General features: G+C 51.4%; 1 protein-coding gene and 1 long non-coding RNA gene across 2 annotated transcripts in view; both read left to right on the forward strand.

The window, feature by feature from the left end:
- On the forward strand, positions 1–5,725 carry LOC125328990. The gene is made up of 3 exons (XR_007204996.1): positions 1–971; positions 3,900–4,005; positions 5,669–5,725. It is a non-coding gene; the product is annotated as an uncharacterized LOC125328990 (long non-coding RNA).
- Positions 5,726–9,605: 3,880 nt separating this feature from the next.
- Positions 9,606–14,851, forward strand: part of GALNT13 (polypeptide N-acetylgalactosaminyltransferase 13) — a 41,272-nt gene continuing 36,026 nt past the window's right edge. The window contains 3 exon segments of the mRNA XM_048310337.1: positions 9,606–9,701; positions 10,423–10,669; positions 14,094–14,262. Coding sequence (XP_048166294.1) covers positions 9,690–9,701; positions 10,423–10,669; positions 14,094–14,262 — 428 coding nt within the window. The 5' untranslated portion in view covers positions 9,606–9,689.

A 14,851-nucleotide genomic window follows, 5' to 3' on the forward strand; every position in this document is an offset into this window, starting at 1 on the left:
CCCTTCCCTCCCCGCACGGTTCGCGAGGCCGGAGCCACCCCCGGCACCTGCCCGGCCCTTCCTCCCTCATCCCTCATCCCTCCCTCATCCCTCCCTCCATCATTTCCCGTCTCCCAGCCCTCCCCGCTGCCCCCGGGCCGAGCCGCAGCATCGCGGGAGCCGCGGCCATTGCGGCCGAGGCGGGGCCGCTCCCGGGGCCGCTCCCGGGGCCGCTCCCGGCGCTCTCCCCGCTCGGCCCCGGCCATGAGGAGGAGGAGGCGGCCGGCGGCTCCGTGCCGAGCCCCCGGTGGAGGCTGAGAGCCCCCCGGCACCTTGCTGGAGCCCCGGACTGACGGTGCTGAGCCCCCGGTGGAGGCTGAGAGCCCCCCTGGATGCTGCTGAGCCCCCCCCAGGACTGGCGGTGCTGAGACCCCCGGACGCTGAGAACCCCTTAGGAGGAGGGTGCTGAGCCCCCCTGGCCGCTGCTGAGCCCCCCTGGACCCTGCTGAGCCCCCCTGGCCGCTGCTGAGCCCCCCTGGACCCTGCTGAGCCCCCCTGGATGCTGCTGAGCCCCCCTGGACCCTGCTGAGCCCCCCGGACTGGCGGGGCTGAGCCCCCCCCGGGCCAGTTCCGAGCTCGGGGCTCCTGCCGGGCTCCCCCTGCTCCTCCAGCCCCGGCTCCGTTCTCCCTTCCCGAGGGATCCCCTCGCTCCCGGCTCGGTTTTCCAGAGGGATCCCCTCGCTCCCGGCTGCGCTGCCCTGCGCTCCCCCCGCTCTCCCCGATCCCGCTGCCGCCGCCTTTCCAGCCGCTTCCAGGGAGCTTTATTTAATCCGGGATCAGCCGGGCTGGGGCCAGCGATGTGTGACAAGCCCTGACTGAAGCCCGGCCCCGGGATTTGCTCGGGAGCTCCCCAAGGAAGCGACACCGGCTCCGCTGGGCTGCGAGGAAGGATCCGAATATCCCTGGAAAACGGCGCACGGAGGCTGCTTATGGTAGGATGGAGCGACGTTTTATCCATTTCGTCCGCAGGTTTTCCTGGAATAGCGCTTAGGGCTGTGGATTTCAGCCGTAGGTTTCCCTGGAATACAGCTTTGGGCTGTGAGGATTCCCTGGAATTGCGTTTGGGGTTGTCAGGATTCCCTGGAATTGCGTTTGGGGCTACTCCAGCCGCAGGTTTCCCTGGAATAATGCTCGGGGCTGGCAGTCCCAGCCGCAGGTTTCCCTGGAAGCGCCTCAGCCTGGCTGCTTCCCGTTTTTCCCGGTGGTTTTTCGCAGCGCTCGCACCGAGCAGGATGCGCCGGGATAATTCCACTTAAATTCCACTTAAATTCCTCCCGCATGGAAGTAAGGCGAGAAACAACCCGGACTGCTGGAAATGGGATTTGGCACGGCTCTTAAAAGCTGGGATTTTCCCTCGGAAAATCCCGAAGTTGGGATGCCAGCCGCTTTCCAAGGAATCGGCTAAAAGCCGCTCCCAAGCTGGTGGAAAAGAAACTTTAATTTCCATTTTTTGATTAGAAATTGGATTGATCTGAATGGATAAAGAGACAGTAACTGCTGAAAGCTGCTCTCTGGCGGAAAATAACGGGCAGGAATTTATTTGGACGCTGGGAATAGCGGGAGGAAAGATTAATGGGAGATTAAGGCACGCTGGGAATGATGGAGGCAAAGATTATTTTAACTCTTGGTGGCTGCTGGGCTTTGAAGGGGAGATGAGGCCTTAAAACTTGAGGGGTTTAGGGTGTTTTTTAGGGTATTTTTTAGGGTATCTAGTAGGTTTTTAGGGTATTTTTAAAGGGTATTTTTTTGGTAGTTTAGGGTATTTTAAAGGGTATTTTTAAAGAGTACTTTTTAGGTACTTTAGGGTATTCTTAAGGGTAGTTTTAAGGTATTTTAGGGTATTTTTGGGATGTTTTTAAAGGGTATTTTTTAGGTATTTTAGGGTATTTTTAAGGGTATTTTAAAAGAGTACTTTTTAGGTATTTTAGGGTATTTTTAAGGGTATTTTTCAGGTATTTTAGGGTATTTTTGGGGTGTTTTTAAAGGGTATTTTAGGATATTTTTAAGGGTATTTTTCAGGTATTTTAGGGTATTTTTTAGGTGTTTTTAAAGTTTCCTGCTGTGCTGCACACTTGGTGCTTTGTGTTATCAGCAAAGCCACTCGAAAGTGATAACGAGGAGAGCTGGAATTCCGCATCCATCAGAAAGCGCCGCTTTAGCTTTCCATGGCTTTTCAGCCAGGCCTGGGACTCCCAAACCTTTTGGGTTTTATTTCTTTGGGGATGTAAAAAGTGGATTTTGGAGGGGATGAAGCCTGGTTTTAGAAGGGGTTTCTTCCCAGAAGTTGTGTTGGAAGAGGCAAATCGTGCTGTGTGTGCCACCTGTGTGATCCCACCGGTGTCCACAGGGTCCCAGCATCGGGAAAAGGGCTGGAATTCCGGACTTCCCATCTCCGGCGGGCTGGGCATGAGCTTCGGGAAAACACCAGGGGGAAAATCTGCTTCTCTTGTGTAAAAAACCCGAATTTTCTTGGGTAAAAATCTCCCTTTCTCGTGAAAAGCCTCGTTTTTTTGAGTAAAAATCTGCTTTTCTTGTGCAAAAAAGTGAATATCTTGTCTAAAACCCCACCTTTTTTGAGTAAAAACCTCCTTTTTTGTGTAAAAATCTACTTCTCTTCTGCAAAAAAAGTGTTCTTGTCTAAAAACCCACCTTTTTTGAGTAAAGCCCCATCTTTTTTGAGTAAAAAACCTCTCTTTTTGTGTAAAAAGCTGCTTTTCTTATTCAAAAAAGTGATTTTTGTGTCTAAAAATCGGCTTTCCTGGTGTAAAAACCTCCTTTTTTGAGCAAAACCCTCCCTTTTTGTGTTAAAAGCTGCTTTTATTGTGCAAAAAAGTGATTTTCTTGTCTAAAAACCTCATTTTTTGAGTAAAACCCCACCTTTTTTGCATAAAAACACACCTTTTTGAGCAAAAGTCCCTCTATTTGTGTAAAAAACTGCTTTTCTTGTTCCGAAAAGGGATTTTCTTGTCTAAAAACCTCATTTTTTTGAGTAAAAACCTCATTTTTTGAGTAAAACCTGCCTTTTTTGTGTAAAAAGATGCTTTTCTTGTTCAAAAAAGTGATTTTTTTGAGTAAAAACCTCAATTTTTTGAGTAAAGCCCACCCTTTTTTTGTGTAAAAAGCTGCTGGTTCAAAAAGTGATTTTTTTGAGTAAAAACCTCAATTTTTTGAGTAAAGCCCGCCTTTGTGTAAAAAGCTGCTTTTCAAAAAAGTGATTTTTTTGAGTAAAAACCTCATTTTTTTGAGTAAACCCCTCATTTTTTTGAGTAAAACCCACCTTTTTTGTGTAAAAAGCTGCTTTTCTTATGCAAAAAAAGTGATTTTCTTGCCTAAAAATCTCCTCTTCTGGTGTAAAAACCTCCTTTTTTTGAGGAAAAAACCTCCCTTTTGGTGTAAAAATCTACTTTTCTTGTTCGAAAAAGTGAATTTCTTGTCTGAAAATCTGCTTTTCTTGTGAGAAAGCTGCTTTTTTTTAAGGGAAAAATTGGCTGCTTTTTTTCTCCCCTCCGAGGGGAGGGGGGGACGTGATCCCACACGGTTCTGGGGTTTTTCTGCCTGTTCCCACCTTCTTCCCACCTGCTCCAGAAACAGCTCCATTTCCTTGGCAATGAGAGGTGCCAGAGCTGCTCCCACCATCTGCAGCCCCAAAAGGCCGTTCCGAGGAAAACTGGGGCTGGTTGAAATGTGGGAATGTGGGGAACGGGATGGAGTTACTTTCTCCTAATATTTAATGGAATTTGGGGTTTGCAATGTGGGAAGCAAACCCCGCCGATGGAGGGCAGGGAAACTGTGGCTCATGAGGGATTTTCCAGGAATTGCCTGGAAATAGGGAATTGGGAATCTCTCCTTTATTGTTTTAGGTAAGAAAATTCCCGAGGGTTTTTTTGAACCCAAGGAAAACGTTGCCTGGAAATGTGGGAGCATTGAGCTCCACGTGGCTGCACTTTCATGGACACGGGAGAAGAGGTTTGGGGGTTTTTTGTCTTATTTTTAAATCCCACATAGGGAGAGCCAAACAATTCCAGCAAATCTGCTCCCCTCAAAAGCTTGGGCATGGGGGAAGAATAAAGCAGGAATGGGCAGAGGAGATTCCAGTCCTTTTGTGAGGATGGGTCTGGAGCTGGGGCGAGTGGGACGTGACAATTATTGGTTGTCCCAGCGGCTTTTGGTGCTCAGAAATTCGGTTTCTTTCCCGAAGAAGTGAGGGAATTCTGCTTGTCCATGGAGCACGGGTGGGATGAGGAGAAACTGAGGGAGCTGGGAAGGGGCTGGAGAATTCCTGAGGGAGCTGGGAAAGGGGCTCAGGCTGGAGCAAAGGAGCTCAGGGGGGACCTTGTGGCTCTGCACAAGTCCCTGACAGGAGGGGGCAGCCGGGGGGGTCGGGCTCTGCTCGCAGGGAACAGGGACAGGAGGAGAGGGAACGGCCTCAGGCTGGGCCAGGGGAGGGGCAGGGTGGATATTGGGGAAATTCCTTCCTGAAAAGATTGTCCTGCCCAGGGCAGTGTGGAGTGCCCATCCCTGGGAGTGTTCCCGAAGCTGTGGATGTGGCACTCGGGGTCAGGGTTCAGTGCTAACACAGGGATGGTGCTGGTTGAGAGCTGGAGTTGCCCTTAAAGGTCTTTTCCAACTTCAGAATTCCATGTTTTTATGCCTGGTGCAATGGGGATGTTCAGTGATTTGTGCAGTGTTGGTGTCCCGTTGATAATGGCCCCACATCTCTGTGGGGTGGGAGGTGTCCAATCCCCTTGGGCACAGCTCCATGGGGACACCCTCTGCTCCGTGGGGGACACCCTCTGCTCCATGAGGACATCCCTGCTCCCTCGGCACGTCCTCTGCTCCATGAATTCCCCAGATCCCAGAATCCTGGAATACCAGAGCTGGAAGGGACCCCCAGCATCACTGACCCAACCCCTGACCCTGCTCAGACACCCCAACGCTCCCACCCTGGCTCTGACGTTCCTGGCGCTCCGACAGCCTTGGGAATGTGACTATTCCCTGATTTCCCTGCTCCTTGGGTCACTCTGGTTTTCTCCAACATTTCCTTGTGTTGGAGGAGCTGGAAAACTCCTCCTGGGTGGGATCTGCCAAGCTGTCAGTGCTGCTCAAGTGCTTTTAATTCCCCGGGAACGTGGGAGAGCTCCCAGCTCTGGAATGGGAATATCCAGAGGCAGCTGTGGCTGCTGATCGGCCTTGATGAGGCTCTGCAGCTGCCGAGGGGGGAAATCCCTGCCTCACCTGGGAGAGGAGGAGATGTGGGAATGGGAGATGCCAGGGCTGCCTGGGAAGGAGGAATTTGGGAGGTCGGTGAGCAAAATCCCTCAATTTGCTTTTGTAGGTGGGCTGTGTTTGAGGGAAAAATCTGGAGAAGGGAACAGGAACAGGAGGGAGGTTTTGAAAAGAGGCTGTCCTCTCATGCTTGGGTGCTGATTCCCAACATCGGGTTGTTCCCAGGCTGCCCCTGGATCCCTGGAAGTGTCCAAGGCCGGGCTGGGTGGGGCTCGGAGCAGCCTGGGATGGTGGGAGGTGTCCCTGCCCATGGATTGATGTCCCAGCCGAACCGTTCCAGGATTCTGTGATATTCCATTAAGATTCAGGGATTTTTGTTTATCTCTATTTTAATTGACTTCAGGTTTTTGATGCTCTGTGCCAGCACAGCACCAGGCCTTTAAAGGAGAGGGAAATCCAGGTAAATTCCCAAATTTCCCATAGTTTCCAGCTGAGTGGCTCTGGACACACGGGGCTGTTGGGAATGTGGTGCTGGGAGGATGGAACTGGGGAGAATCCCGGAATTGTGTGGCTGTGGCCTGAACAAAGCCCCCCCAACCCAGGGCAGGTTTTCCTCCCGAGTTCTGGGATGAGAGGAATTAATGAGGCTTTTCCACCTGGATTCCTGAGTCATGGGAACGCATTCCCGAGGGAAGAATGGGGCTATTATTGAATTTCAGGGGACGAGAGAGGCAGAGAAAATTTAATTCTGAAACCGCAAAACACTGCGTGGCTCTGACTAAAGGTACCTGGTTCCTTTTTTCCCCCTTTCCCCCCCCCATTTTTATTCCTTACTAAATTCGAAAGAGCTTTCCCCGATTGGAGTTTGACAGTTCTGGCATTAAAAGTTCTTCCTTATCCATGAATTAATGAGCTGCTCGTGGAATTAAATGCTGATTTGTGGGGTTTGGAAGGTGGATTTTATATTTGGGGTGGCTTAGATCAAATAGAATTTAAAATTAGATTTTAATTGAATAATTTCAATTTAATTTGATTATTTTAATATAGTATTTTATATTATCATTTAAAAAAAATTGATTCTTTAAAAATCCAGCTGTGCCTTGGAAAGGGGGAGTTCCAAACCTTCCTTGCCATGTTTTGTTGTGCCACTTGAATATTTTTGTGTGGTGAATCCCAGGACAGCTGTGAGGAACAATCCTTGGATTTATTAGAGGGGAAAGCTGGGAATTCTGCATGAGGATTCTGCCTTCCTTCAGTGGAAAAATATATTTGGGAATGATTTTATTCCAGCTTGGGAGTTTTTCCCAGAGAACTTCCCGACCCCTCCTGGCTGTGGGTGAGGTTTAATTCCCTGTTTAACCAAACCAGCAGCACAAAGGATAACAGATTCCTGGGAATATTTCTGATCCCATTTCCATGGCTGAGCTCTGGTGAGAGCTCTCATCCTGTGGGAGAGCCAGGGTGGATTCTGGGATGTTTTCATTTCTCTTCCTCAGTCCTTGCGGTGTGACCAGGGGACAGGAGGAGGGTTCCTTGTCCTTCTCCTGTGGAAAGGCCCCTGGGGTTGGATGGATTCCTGGATGATCCCGTGGCACTCCCTGGAGGAGCTGGGAACCCCTTGGAGCATGGAAAACAAATCCCTGAGAGCAATCCCAAAGCTGGAAAGCCGGGCTGGGCTCCCTGGTTCCCCATACTGGATCTGATGGACAAACTGGGGCTGCACTGGGCAGCCTGGGAGGCTTCGGGAAGGGCTGGGAACCCCTTGGAGCAGGGAAAACAAATCCCTGAGAGCAATCCCAAAGCTGCTGCAGCCCAGTACTGGACGTGATGGCCAAACTGGGGGCACTGGGCAGGTCCGGGTACCCAGAGGAGCATCCCTCTGTTGCCAGGCAACCGCTGGCACTGCTGCAGCTGCCTGGGGCTGCTGCAGCTGTGGCCACATCTGGCAGGGGAGGAGGGGAACACCCCTGCCCCAGCCTGTGCCTGTTCCTGTCACACAGCTCGGGTTAAGCTGAGCTTTGCCAGGCCCAGCTCATGGAAACCCTCGGTAGGGTCGTAGGGTGGGTTTAGGGTGGCACTAAAAGCAGTTTTGACTCGTGAACTGTTGTTCAGCCCCGGTTTAGGTTTCACCCCATAAAAACGGGATTATTTGGCTTGGGAGCAATGCTGGCAATGATTTGGGTTTTGTGCCCTTCCTTACCCAAGCACCTGGATGTGGGCACTCGGTTTGGTATTCCTGGGAATGCAGGTGGCCAAGAAAGGCTGGAGTTCCACAGGTTTGTGAGGCCACACTGAGGTCAGAGTGGTTCTGGTATTAATTAGGAAGATTTCATCACATTCCCAGGATGCAGCTGGATCTGGAATTCCAGCTGTGCTCCTTTGCTGAGTCAGTCGAAGAGCCGGGCGGTAAACTGGACAATTCCTCCGATTTTCTCTGGGATTTTCTTCGGGAATTTCCATCACAGGTTATTCCTGTCCTGCTGAGGATTGGGACACTTCATTTGTGATGAGCCTGAGGAGTGACAGAGGATTAAGGAGCTGCTCAGGGCTCTGCTGATCCGGATTTACAGGAAGTGCCCATTTGGGAATGGAAGGGCTTTGACCTCTTGGAATGAGGCCAGAAAGGCTGGGAGAGCTGGGAATGTTCAGCTGGAGAAGGGAAGGACACAGGGAGAGCTCCGAGCCCCTGGCAGGGCCTGAAGGGGCTCCAGGAGAGCTGGAGAGGGACTGGGGACAAGGCCTGGAGGGACAGGACACAGGGAATGGCTTCCCAGTGCCAGAGGGCAGGGCTGGATGGGAGATTGGGAATTGGGAATTGCTGGCTGGAATTGCCAGAGCAGCTGTGGCTGCCCCTGGATCCCTGGCAGTGTCCCAGGCCAGGCTGAAGCACCCTGGGATAGTGGGAGGTGTCCCTGGGGGTGGAACTGGATAATCCTGAATGTCCCTTCCAACCCAAACCAGTCTGGGATTCTGTGATTCCCTAAAATGCTGAGATTTTTTCTGAACCCCCTTTCATTTCCTACCCCCTCCATGTGCTGCTGCAATTTCCACCTCTCCAGCCCCGAGAAGAGTCAGAGATGACCACAAGTTCCACTAAAAAATGAAATTCCAAGCAGTGGTGGGAAAATGCAGCGCAAGAGTGGGGGTTCTGCTGTATCCATGTTTATTTTACCTTGCAGGGATGCTGGGAAAGGGAATGAACTGATGGATTCTGTGGCTTTGAGCCCCGGGGAAAATGAAACAGTGGTCAGGCGTGGCTGTGGGGATAACCAGGGGCTCTGTGGGGTCACAAGAAAGAATCCTGGACAGTTGTTTTATATCTGCAGAAACTTGGGATCTTTAATCCATGGCAAAGGTCAGTCAAGGTTTGGAATTCCCATTCGCTGGGATTTGCAGCCTCCGTAACGCCCCAGCACAGCATCCTGTGGGGTCAGTTCTAGGAAAGGCTGGCAGATTCCTCATTTTGCCCCGTTTCCTATCCCCAAATCCTGCTTTTCCTGCTTCCAGCCCTGCCCAGCTGCAGGGTTTGGGGCAGGAGTTCCCCTCTGCTTTGCTGCAGGATAATGGGTTAAATTGGGTTTATTCCAGAAGTGGGAGCTCAGAAGCTCAGGATTTGTCCCTTCCTTCTCTTCCTGCAAACCCTGTCAGGCTCTGTTTAGTTCAAATAAATCCTATTTTTTGGGCAGCTGCTTCCTTTTGGGGGTTTGGAGGAGGGGATTTTATGGAATCATGGAATCCTGGCATGCTTTGGGGTGGCAGGGACCTTAAAGCTCATCCCATTCCATGGGCAGGGAGTCCTCCCCCTATCCCAGGTTGCTCCAAGCCCCGTCCAACCTTGGACACTTCCAGGGATGGAGCATCCACAGATTTGCTGGGAAATTTGGTTTTTCTTCCTGATTTTCTTCCTGTAATAGAGCTGTTCCCCGTGACTGGTGTGGAAATGGATTGTGTTATCCTGGAACAGCAATTCCTGGAATTTTAAATCCGCTGCCTGGGAATCCCTGAGCAGGAAGAGCCATTGGCTGATATTTAGGACAGATGGGAATTGTTGTTAATGAGGAGTCGGTACAGAAATGCTGCAGGAATGATGAAATAAATCATTCATTTAATTTATTTAAATCATTCCTGCTCTTCCGTCCCTGATGAACTTGAATTAAAATGGGATGGAAAATGGAAAGATCCCACTTGGGATACTCCTGGAATGAAGACTGGAGGGGTTAAGATAAGGAAGTTAAAATGAGGACAAAACTGAGGAGAGATTTTTAATTATAAAAAATTTTGTTATAATTCAGGAAATACGGAAAAGTCATTGGGGTTTTCTTCTCTTTTTGTTTTCCAGGCACTTGGAAAATCATCCAGAGGTTCAGTGCTGAGGGAATGCTTTGAGAGCATGGCTGGAGCAGGACACGGAGTCTGGGCACGGAATGCAGGTGATGGTGAGTGGGAGTCGGTAATTACAGACCTCTAATTGCAGATCCCAGCCACGGGGAGATCATGGGATCCTGGGATGGTTTGGGTGGGAAAAGACCTTAAATCCCATTCCATGGGCAGGGACACCTCCCGCTATCCCAGGCTGCTCCAGCCTGGCCTGGGACACTGCCAGGGATCCAGGGGCAGCCACAGCTGCTCTGGGAATTCCAGCCCAGCCCCTCCCCACCCTCCCAGCCAGCAATTCCCAATTCCCAATCTCCCATCCATCCCTTCCCTCTGGCACTGGGAAGCCATTCCCTGTGTCCTGTCCCTCCATCCCTTGTCCCCAGTCCCTCTCCAGCTCTCCTGGAGCCCCTTCAGGCCCTGCAAGGGGCTCGGAGCTCTCCCCAGATCCTTCTCCTCTCCAGGGGAACATTCCCAGCTCTCCCAGCCTGGCTCCAGCCCTTGGAGAACTGGACATGGAGGCCTCACCTTTAGCTTTGTTTTCCAAACTCCCTAATCCAGGCAGGAGCCCAAATCCATGGATGTGTGACCGCACTGCCCTTTCCCCAGGCATCTTTGGTGGCCACGAGATGGCAAGATAAAAACCCAATACTGAGGAAAGACAAAAACCATTCTTTGAGGAAAACGAAACTTTCAGTGCCCAGTAATGTCCAGTAAGTGGCTGCAGACCCGTGAAATCCAGGAATCCCCGCAAACCGGGCGCTGCTTTCCCTGTGCCCGCAGTGGGATGCCGCTCTCCGCCTCCCTGCTGGGTCTGTGCCGTGGCGCCGTGATCCCGCTCCGCTCGCGCCGCTCCCGGGGCTCCGCAGCAGCTCCCAGCAAGGAGCCATGAGGAGGTTTGGCTACTGCAGGGTGGTCCTGGCCACATCGCTGCTCTGGGTGCTGCTGGACGTGTTCCTGCTGCTCTACTTCAGCGAGTGCAACAAGTGCGACGACAGCAAGGAGCGCTCGCTGCTGCCGGCGCTGCGGGGTGAGTGCCGCTCCCGCCCCTTCCAGCACCTCCCCTGGTGCCCCTCAGTGCCTTCTCCCAGCAGGGAAAATCCCGGGATGGGCAGCACTTAGCGCTGCTTTAGGCTTGTCTGAGTTTGTGTTTCATGGAGTGCTTGGGGTTGGGAGGGAGCTTAAATCCCGTCCATGGGCAGGGACACCTCCCACTGTCCCAGGCTGCTCCCAGCCCCAATGTCCAGCCTGGCCTTGGGCACTGCCAGGGATCCAGGGGCAGCCACAGCTGCTCTGGCAATTCCAGCCCAGCCCCTCCCCACCCTCATATCCAGGAATTCCCAATTCCCAATCTCCCATCCAGCCCTGCCCTCTGGCAGTGGGAAGCCATTCCCTGTGCCCTGTCCCTCCAGGCCTTGTCCCCAGTCCCTCTGCAGCTCTCCTGGAGCCCCTTCAGGCCCTGCCAGGGGCTCGGAGCTCTCCCTGGATCCTTTCCCCTTCCCCTTCCCCGTCTCTTCCCATTTTTGGCTCAGGGAAAATGGAATGTAAGCCCTGGACCCCCATGGAAGTGAAATTCCAAAGGGATTTCCAAACTCCCATCAACACAGGGTGGGGTCTGCTTTAAATATATATAAAAAATGACCCAAATAAATTTTTTTAAGGAATTCCATTAGGAATTTGGTGGGGAAATCTGGTGCAAATGGAGAAATGATGGAATTCCAGACTGGTTTGGGTTGGAAAGGACCTTAAATCCCATCCAGTTCCATGGGCAGGGACACCTCCCACTGTCCCAGGGTGCTCCAAGGCTGGCCTTGGACACTTCCCAGGAATCCAGAGGCAGCCACAGCTTCTCGGGGAAACCACCCTTCCATCCAGGAATTCCTTCCCAATATCCCATAAAAACCCCTGTTTCATTTTAAATCCATACCTATTAAATACAATTAAATTATAAATTAACTTTCCCTCACAGACTTGCAGGAATAAGCACAAAATCCAGATTTCCCCTATTTTCAATCAGGATTTTTCAATTCCTGCGGGTGTTTTCCATGTTTTTCCCCATGGATCCAGCCCTGTGTCCATGGAATCAGCTCTCCCACCCCCTCTGAGGTGCTGCAGAGCTCTCCACGTGCAGCAGGAATTTATGGAAAGCTGCCCATGTGCTGCTGAAATATTCCTGAAAAAGCCTGGCTCGGCTTTCCACTCATTTCCTTCCCTGTGCTTGCTCTTAATGGGGATAATTGGAGATTTCATCAGCTGGAGGGGATTTTTAGGAGCAGAATTCCCTTGGGAGCACCTTGTGACACACCAGAAAACAGAGAAATTATTATTTTAGATCCAATTCAGCAGCTTGGCAAATTATTTTGGGAAAACTCTGGAGTCAGCACCGTGTTTTGATATCCTGAGCTGGAGGAATTCACTTGTCGTTAAAAATTGAATATTTTTAATATGAAATCCCACTTTGTCATTAAATTATGGGTTTATTTTATGTTCCCTTCAATCCAACCTGAATTTTAGGAATTAAATGGCTGAAAATCTGTCAAATTCCCTTTTTTTTTCTTCCTAGCTAATTAAAAGTTGTGGATTCCCAGTGTTTGGTGGGACAGGTTTGGGCCTGGATTCATCTTTGGGCCCTCAGTTTTTAAAAAAAGCTGGAATTTTTTCCCCAGAATGTGAATAAAACTGGGCTGAGTCTCTCAAGACTCTTCCCAAGGATTTGCTGCTCCAGGGTTTGGAGCTTAACAGGATATTTTGGATTTAGGGAATACCTGTGTGTTGTGATGGGGGATTTTGGGGTGGTTTTCCCTCTTGGAAAACACAAAAAATTGGATCCCTAATCTCCAGTGGATTCTGTTGGAATTTTGCTTCCTTTGTGGAATCAGGGGGAGATTTCACTGATTTCTTGTTTATTGCACCAAAATATTTGCTGCAGGAGGAGTCCCTAGATTTTGGGTGCATTTGCTAAATTTAGGAGCCGAGTTCTTAATCCTTGGAAATTTTGGCTCCTGGGAGAGCGAATCTCCCTCCTGATCCAACAAACCGCAGGAAAATGGATTTTAATTCCGTTTTCAACCTCTGCATTTTCCTTTTCTTGCTGTTTGGATACGAGTCCACCTCCCCCATCCCTGACTTCAGCTCCTGCCTTCCCAAATTCCCGATTTTCTCATCCGTGGGACCTGGTGGAGCACAAGGAATGTCCCACCCTCGTGCAGATTTTTTCCCCCCCCCTTTGGTTTTTCCCCCCCCTTTATTTTCCCCCCCCCTTTATTTTTTCCCCTTTTTTCCTTTTCCCCCCCTTTTCTCCCCCTCTTCCTTTTTGTTCCCCTTTCTTCCCTTTTTCTCCTTTCTTCCCTTTCCCCCCCTGCTCCTTATTCCCCTTCTCCCCCTTCCTCTTCTCCCTCCTCCCTTTTCTCCCCCTCCTCCCCTCTCTCCCCCTTTTCCCCTTCTCCTTTTCCCCTTCCTCCCTTTTTTCCCGGTGCTCCAGCCCCTTCCCAGCTCCATTCCCATCCCTGGCCACGCTCCAGCCCCTCGGTGTCCCTGCTGCAGGAGAATCCCAGCAGTGCCCTGGGCTCTTCCCACCCTGCTTTGGCCACAGAAATCTCCGAGCTGCTGTCCCCTTCCAGCTCTTCTCTTGGAAACCCTGGCCAGGATCCATAAGAGGATTTCCCATCCCTCAGAAATGGAATTTTTTGGATCTCTGCTGCTGATTTTATTCTCACTCCAGCCCTCCCCGCTCCTCCTGAGCTGTTCTGCCTCGAGGCTCTCTGAGTGTGGGCTGGGTTCTCCACACAACACAAAAGTCTATTCCTGGCAGAACTTCCCAGGAATTTGGATGCTTTTAGTCTTGAAAAGCAACTTTTGGGGTTTTTTTTTTTGGAATGCTGGCACTCCAATCTTGAGAAATACTGTGAGGGAAATGATCTCTTTAATGATGCTTTTGGCAACTCGACAGCATTTATTGCTGCTGGATAATTAAATCTGGAATTCTTCGTGTTCTGGATTGAGCTAATCCAGTGTGGAGTTCGGAGCAGCAGAGATTCATCATGGGAATGGCAAATTGATCCCTTATTTTGTGGGATTCATCATGGGAATGCCAAATTGATCCTTTATCTTATGGGATTCTCTGTGGAGTTTATGGAAACAAAGCATGAGGGACAAATTCCTGGCTGTGAGGGTGCCCAGAGCAGCTGGGGCTGCCCCTGGATCCCTAGCAGTGTCCAAGGCCAGGCTGGACATTGGGGACGGTGGAAGGGAACAAATCCAGGGTTTTAATCATCTTAGAATAGAACTGGATGTTCTTGGATCCAGAGAGGGATAAAGCTCCCAGTGGAGCAGGGAAAATGGGGGTTGTTATTGGATTTCCAGCATTTCTTGTGGAACACCAAAAGCTCCCAAGGCCTGGAGGATAAATGCAATTCCCACATGCTCGAGGTGCCTGTTGCTGTTGTGTTTTCCAGCCGTTATTTCCCGGAACCAGGAAGGCCCTGGGGAGATGGGCAGGGCCGTGCTCATTCCCAAGGAGGAGCAGGAGAAGATGAAGGAGCTGTTCAAGATCAACCAGTTCAACCTGATGGCCAGCGACCGCATCGCCCTGAACCGCAGCCTGCCCGACGTGCGGCTGGACGGGTGAGGCCAGCCTGGCAATCCCGGGAATGCTGCGCCATGGAATGGGCTGGGAGCTCCAGTCCCCTCCATCCCAGCCCTGCCACGGCAGGGACACCTCCCACTGTCCCACCTGCTCCAAGCCCCAATGTCCAGCCTGGCCTTGGATGCTTCCAGGGGCAGAGAGGGAAGGATTTCTTCCTAATATCCCATCTAAACCAGCACATGGAGTCCTGGAATGGTTTGGGTTGGAAAAGACCTCAGACCTCATCCAGACCATGGGCAGGGACACCTCCTGCTGTCCCAGGCTGCTCCAGCCTGGCCTGGGACACTTCCAGGGATCCAGGGGCAGCCACAGCTGCTCTGGGAATTCATCCCAGCCCCTCCCCACCCTGCCAGGGAACAATTCCTTCCCAATCTCCCATCCAGCCCTGCCCTCTGGCAGTGGGAAGCCATTCCCTGTGTCCTGGCCCTCCAGGCCTTGTCCCCAGTCCCTCTCCAGCTCTCCTGGAGCCCCTTTAGGCCCTGCAAGGGGCTCGGAGCTCTCCCTGTGTCCTTCCCTTCTCCAGGGGAACATTCCCAGCTCTCCCAGCCTGGCTCCAGAGTCAAATGG

The sequence above is a fragment of the Corvus hawaiiensis genome, chromosome 7, assembly GCF_020740725.1.
Source record: "Corvus hawaiiensis isolate bCorHaw1 chromosome 7, bCorHaw1.pri.cur, whole genome shotgun sequence".
In the NCBI taxonomy this organism is placed as follows: Eukaryota; Metazoa; Chordata; class Aves; order Passeriformes; family Corvidae; genus Corvus; species Corvus hawaiiensis.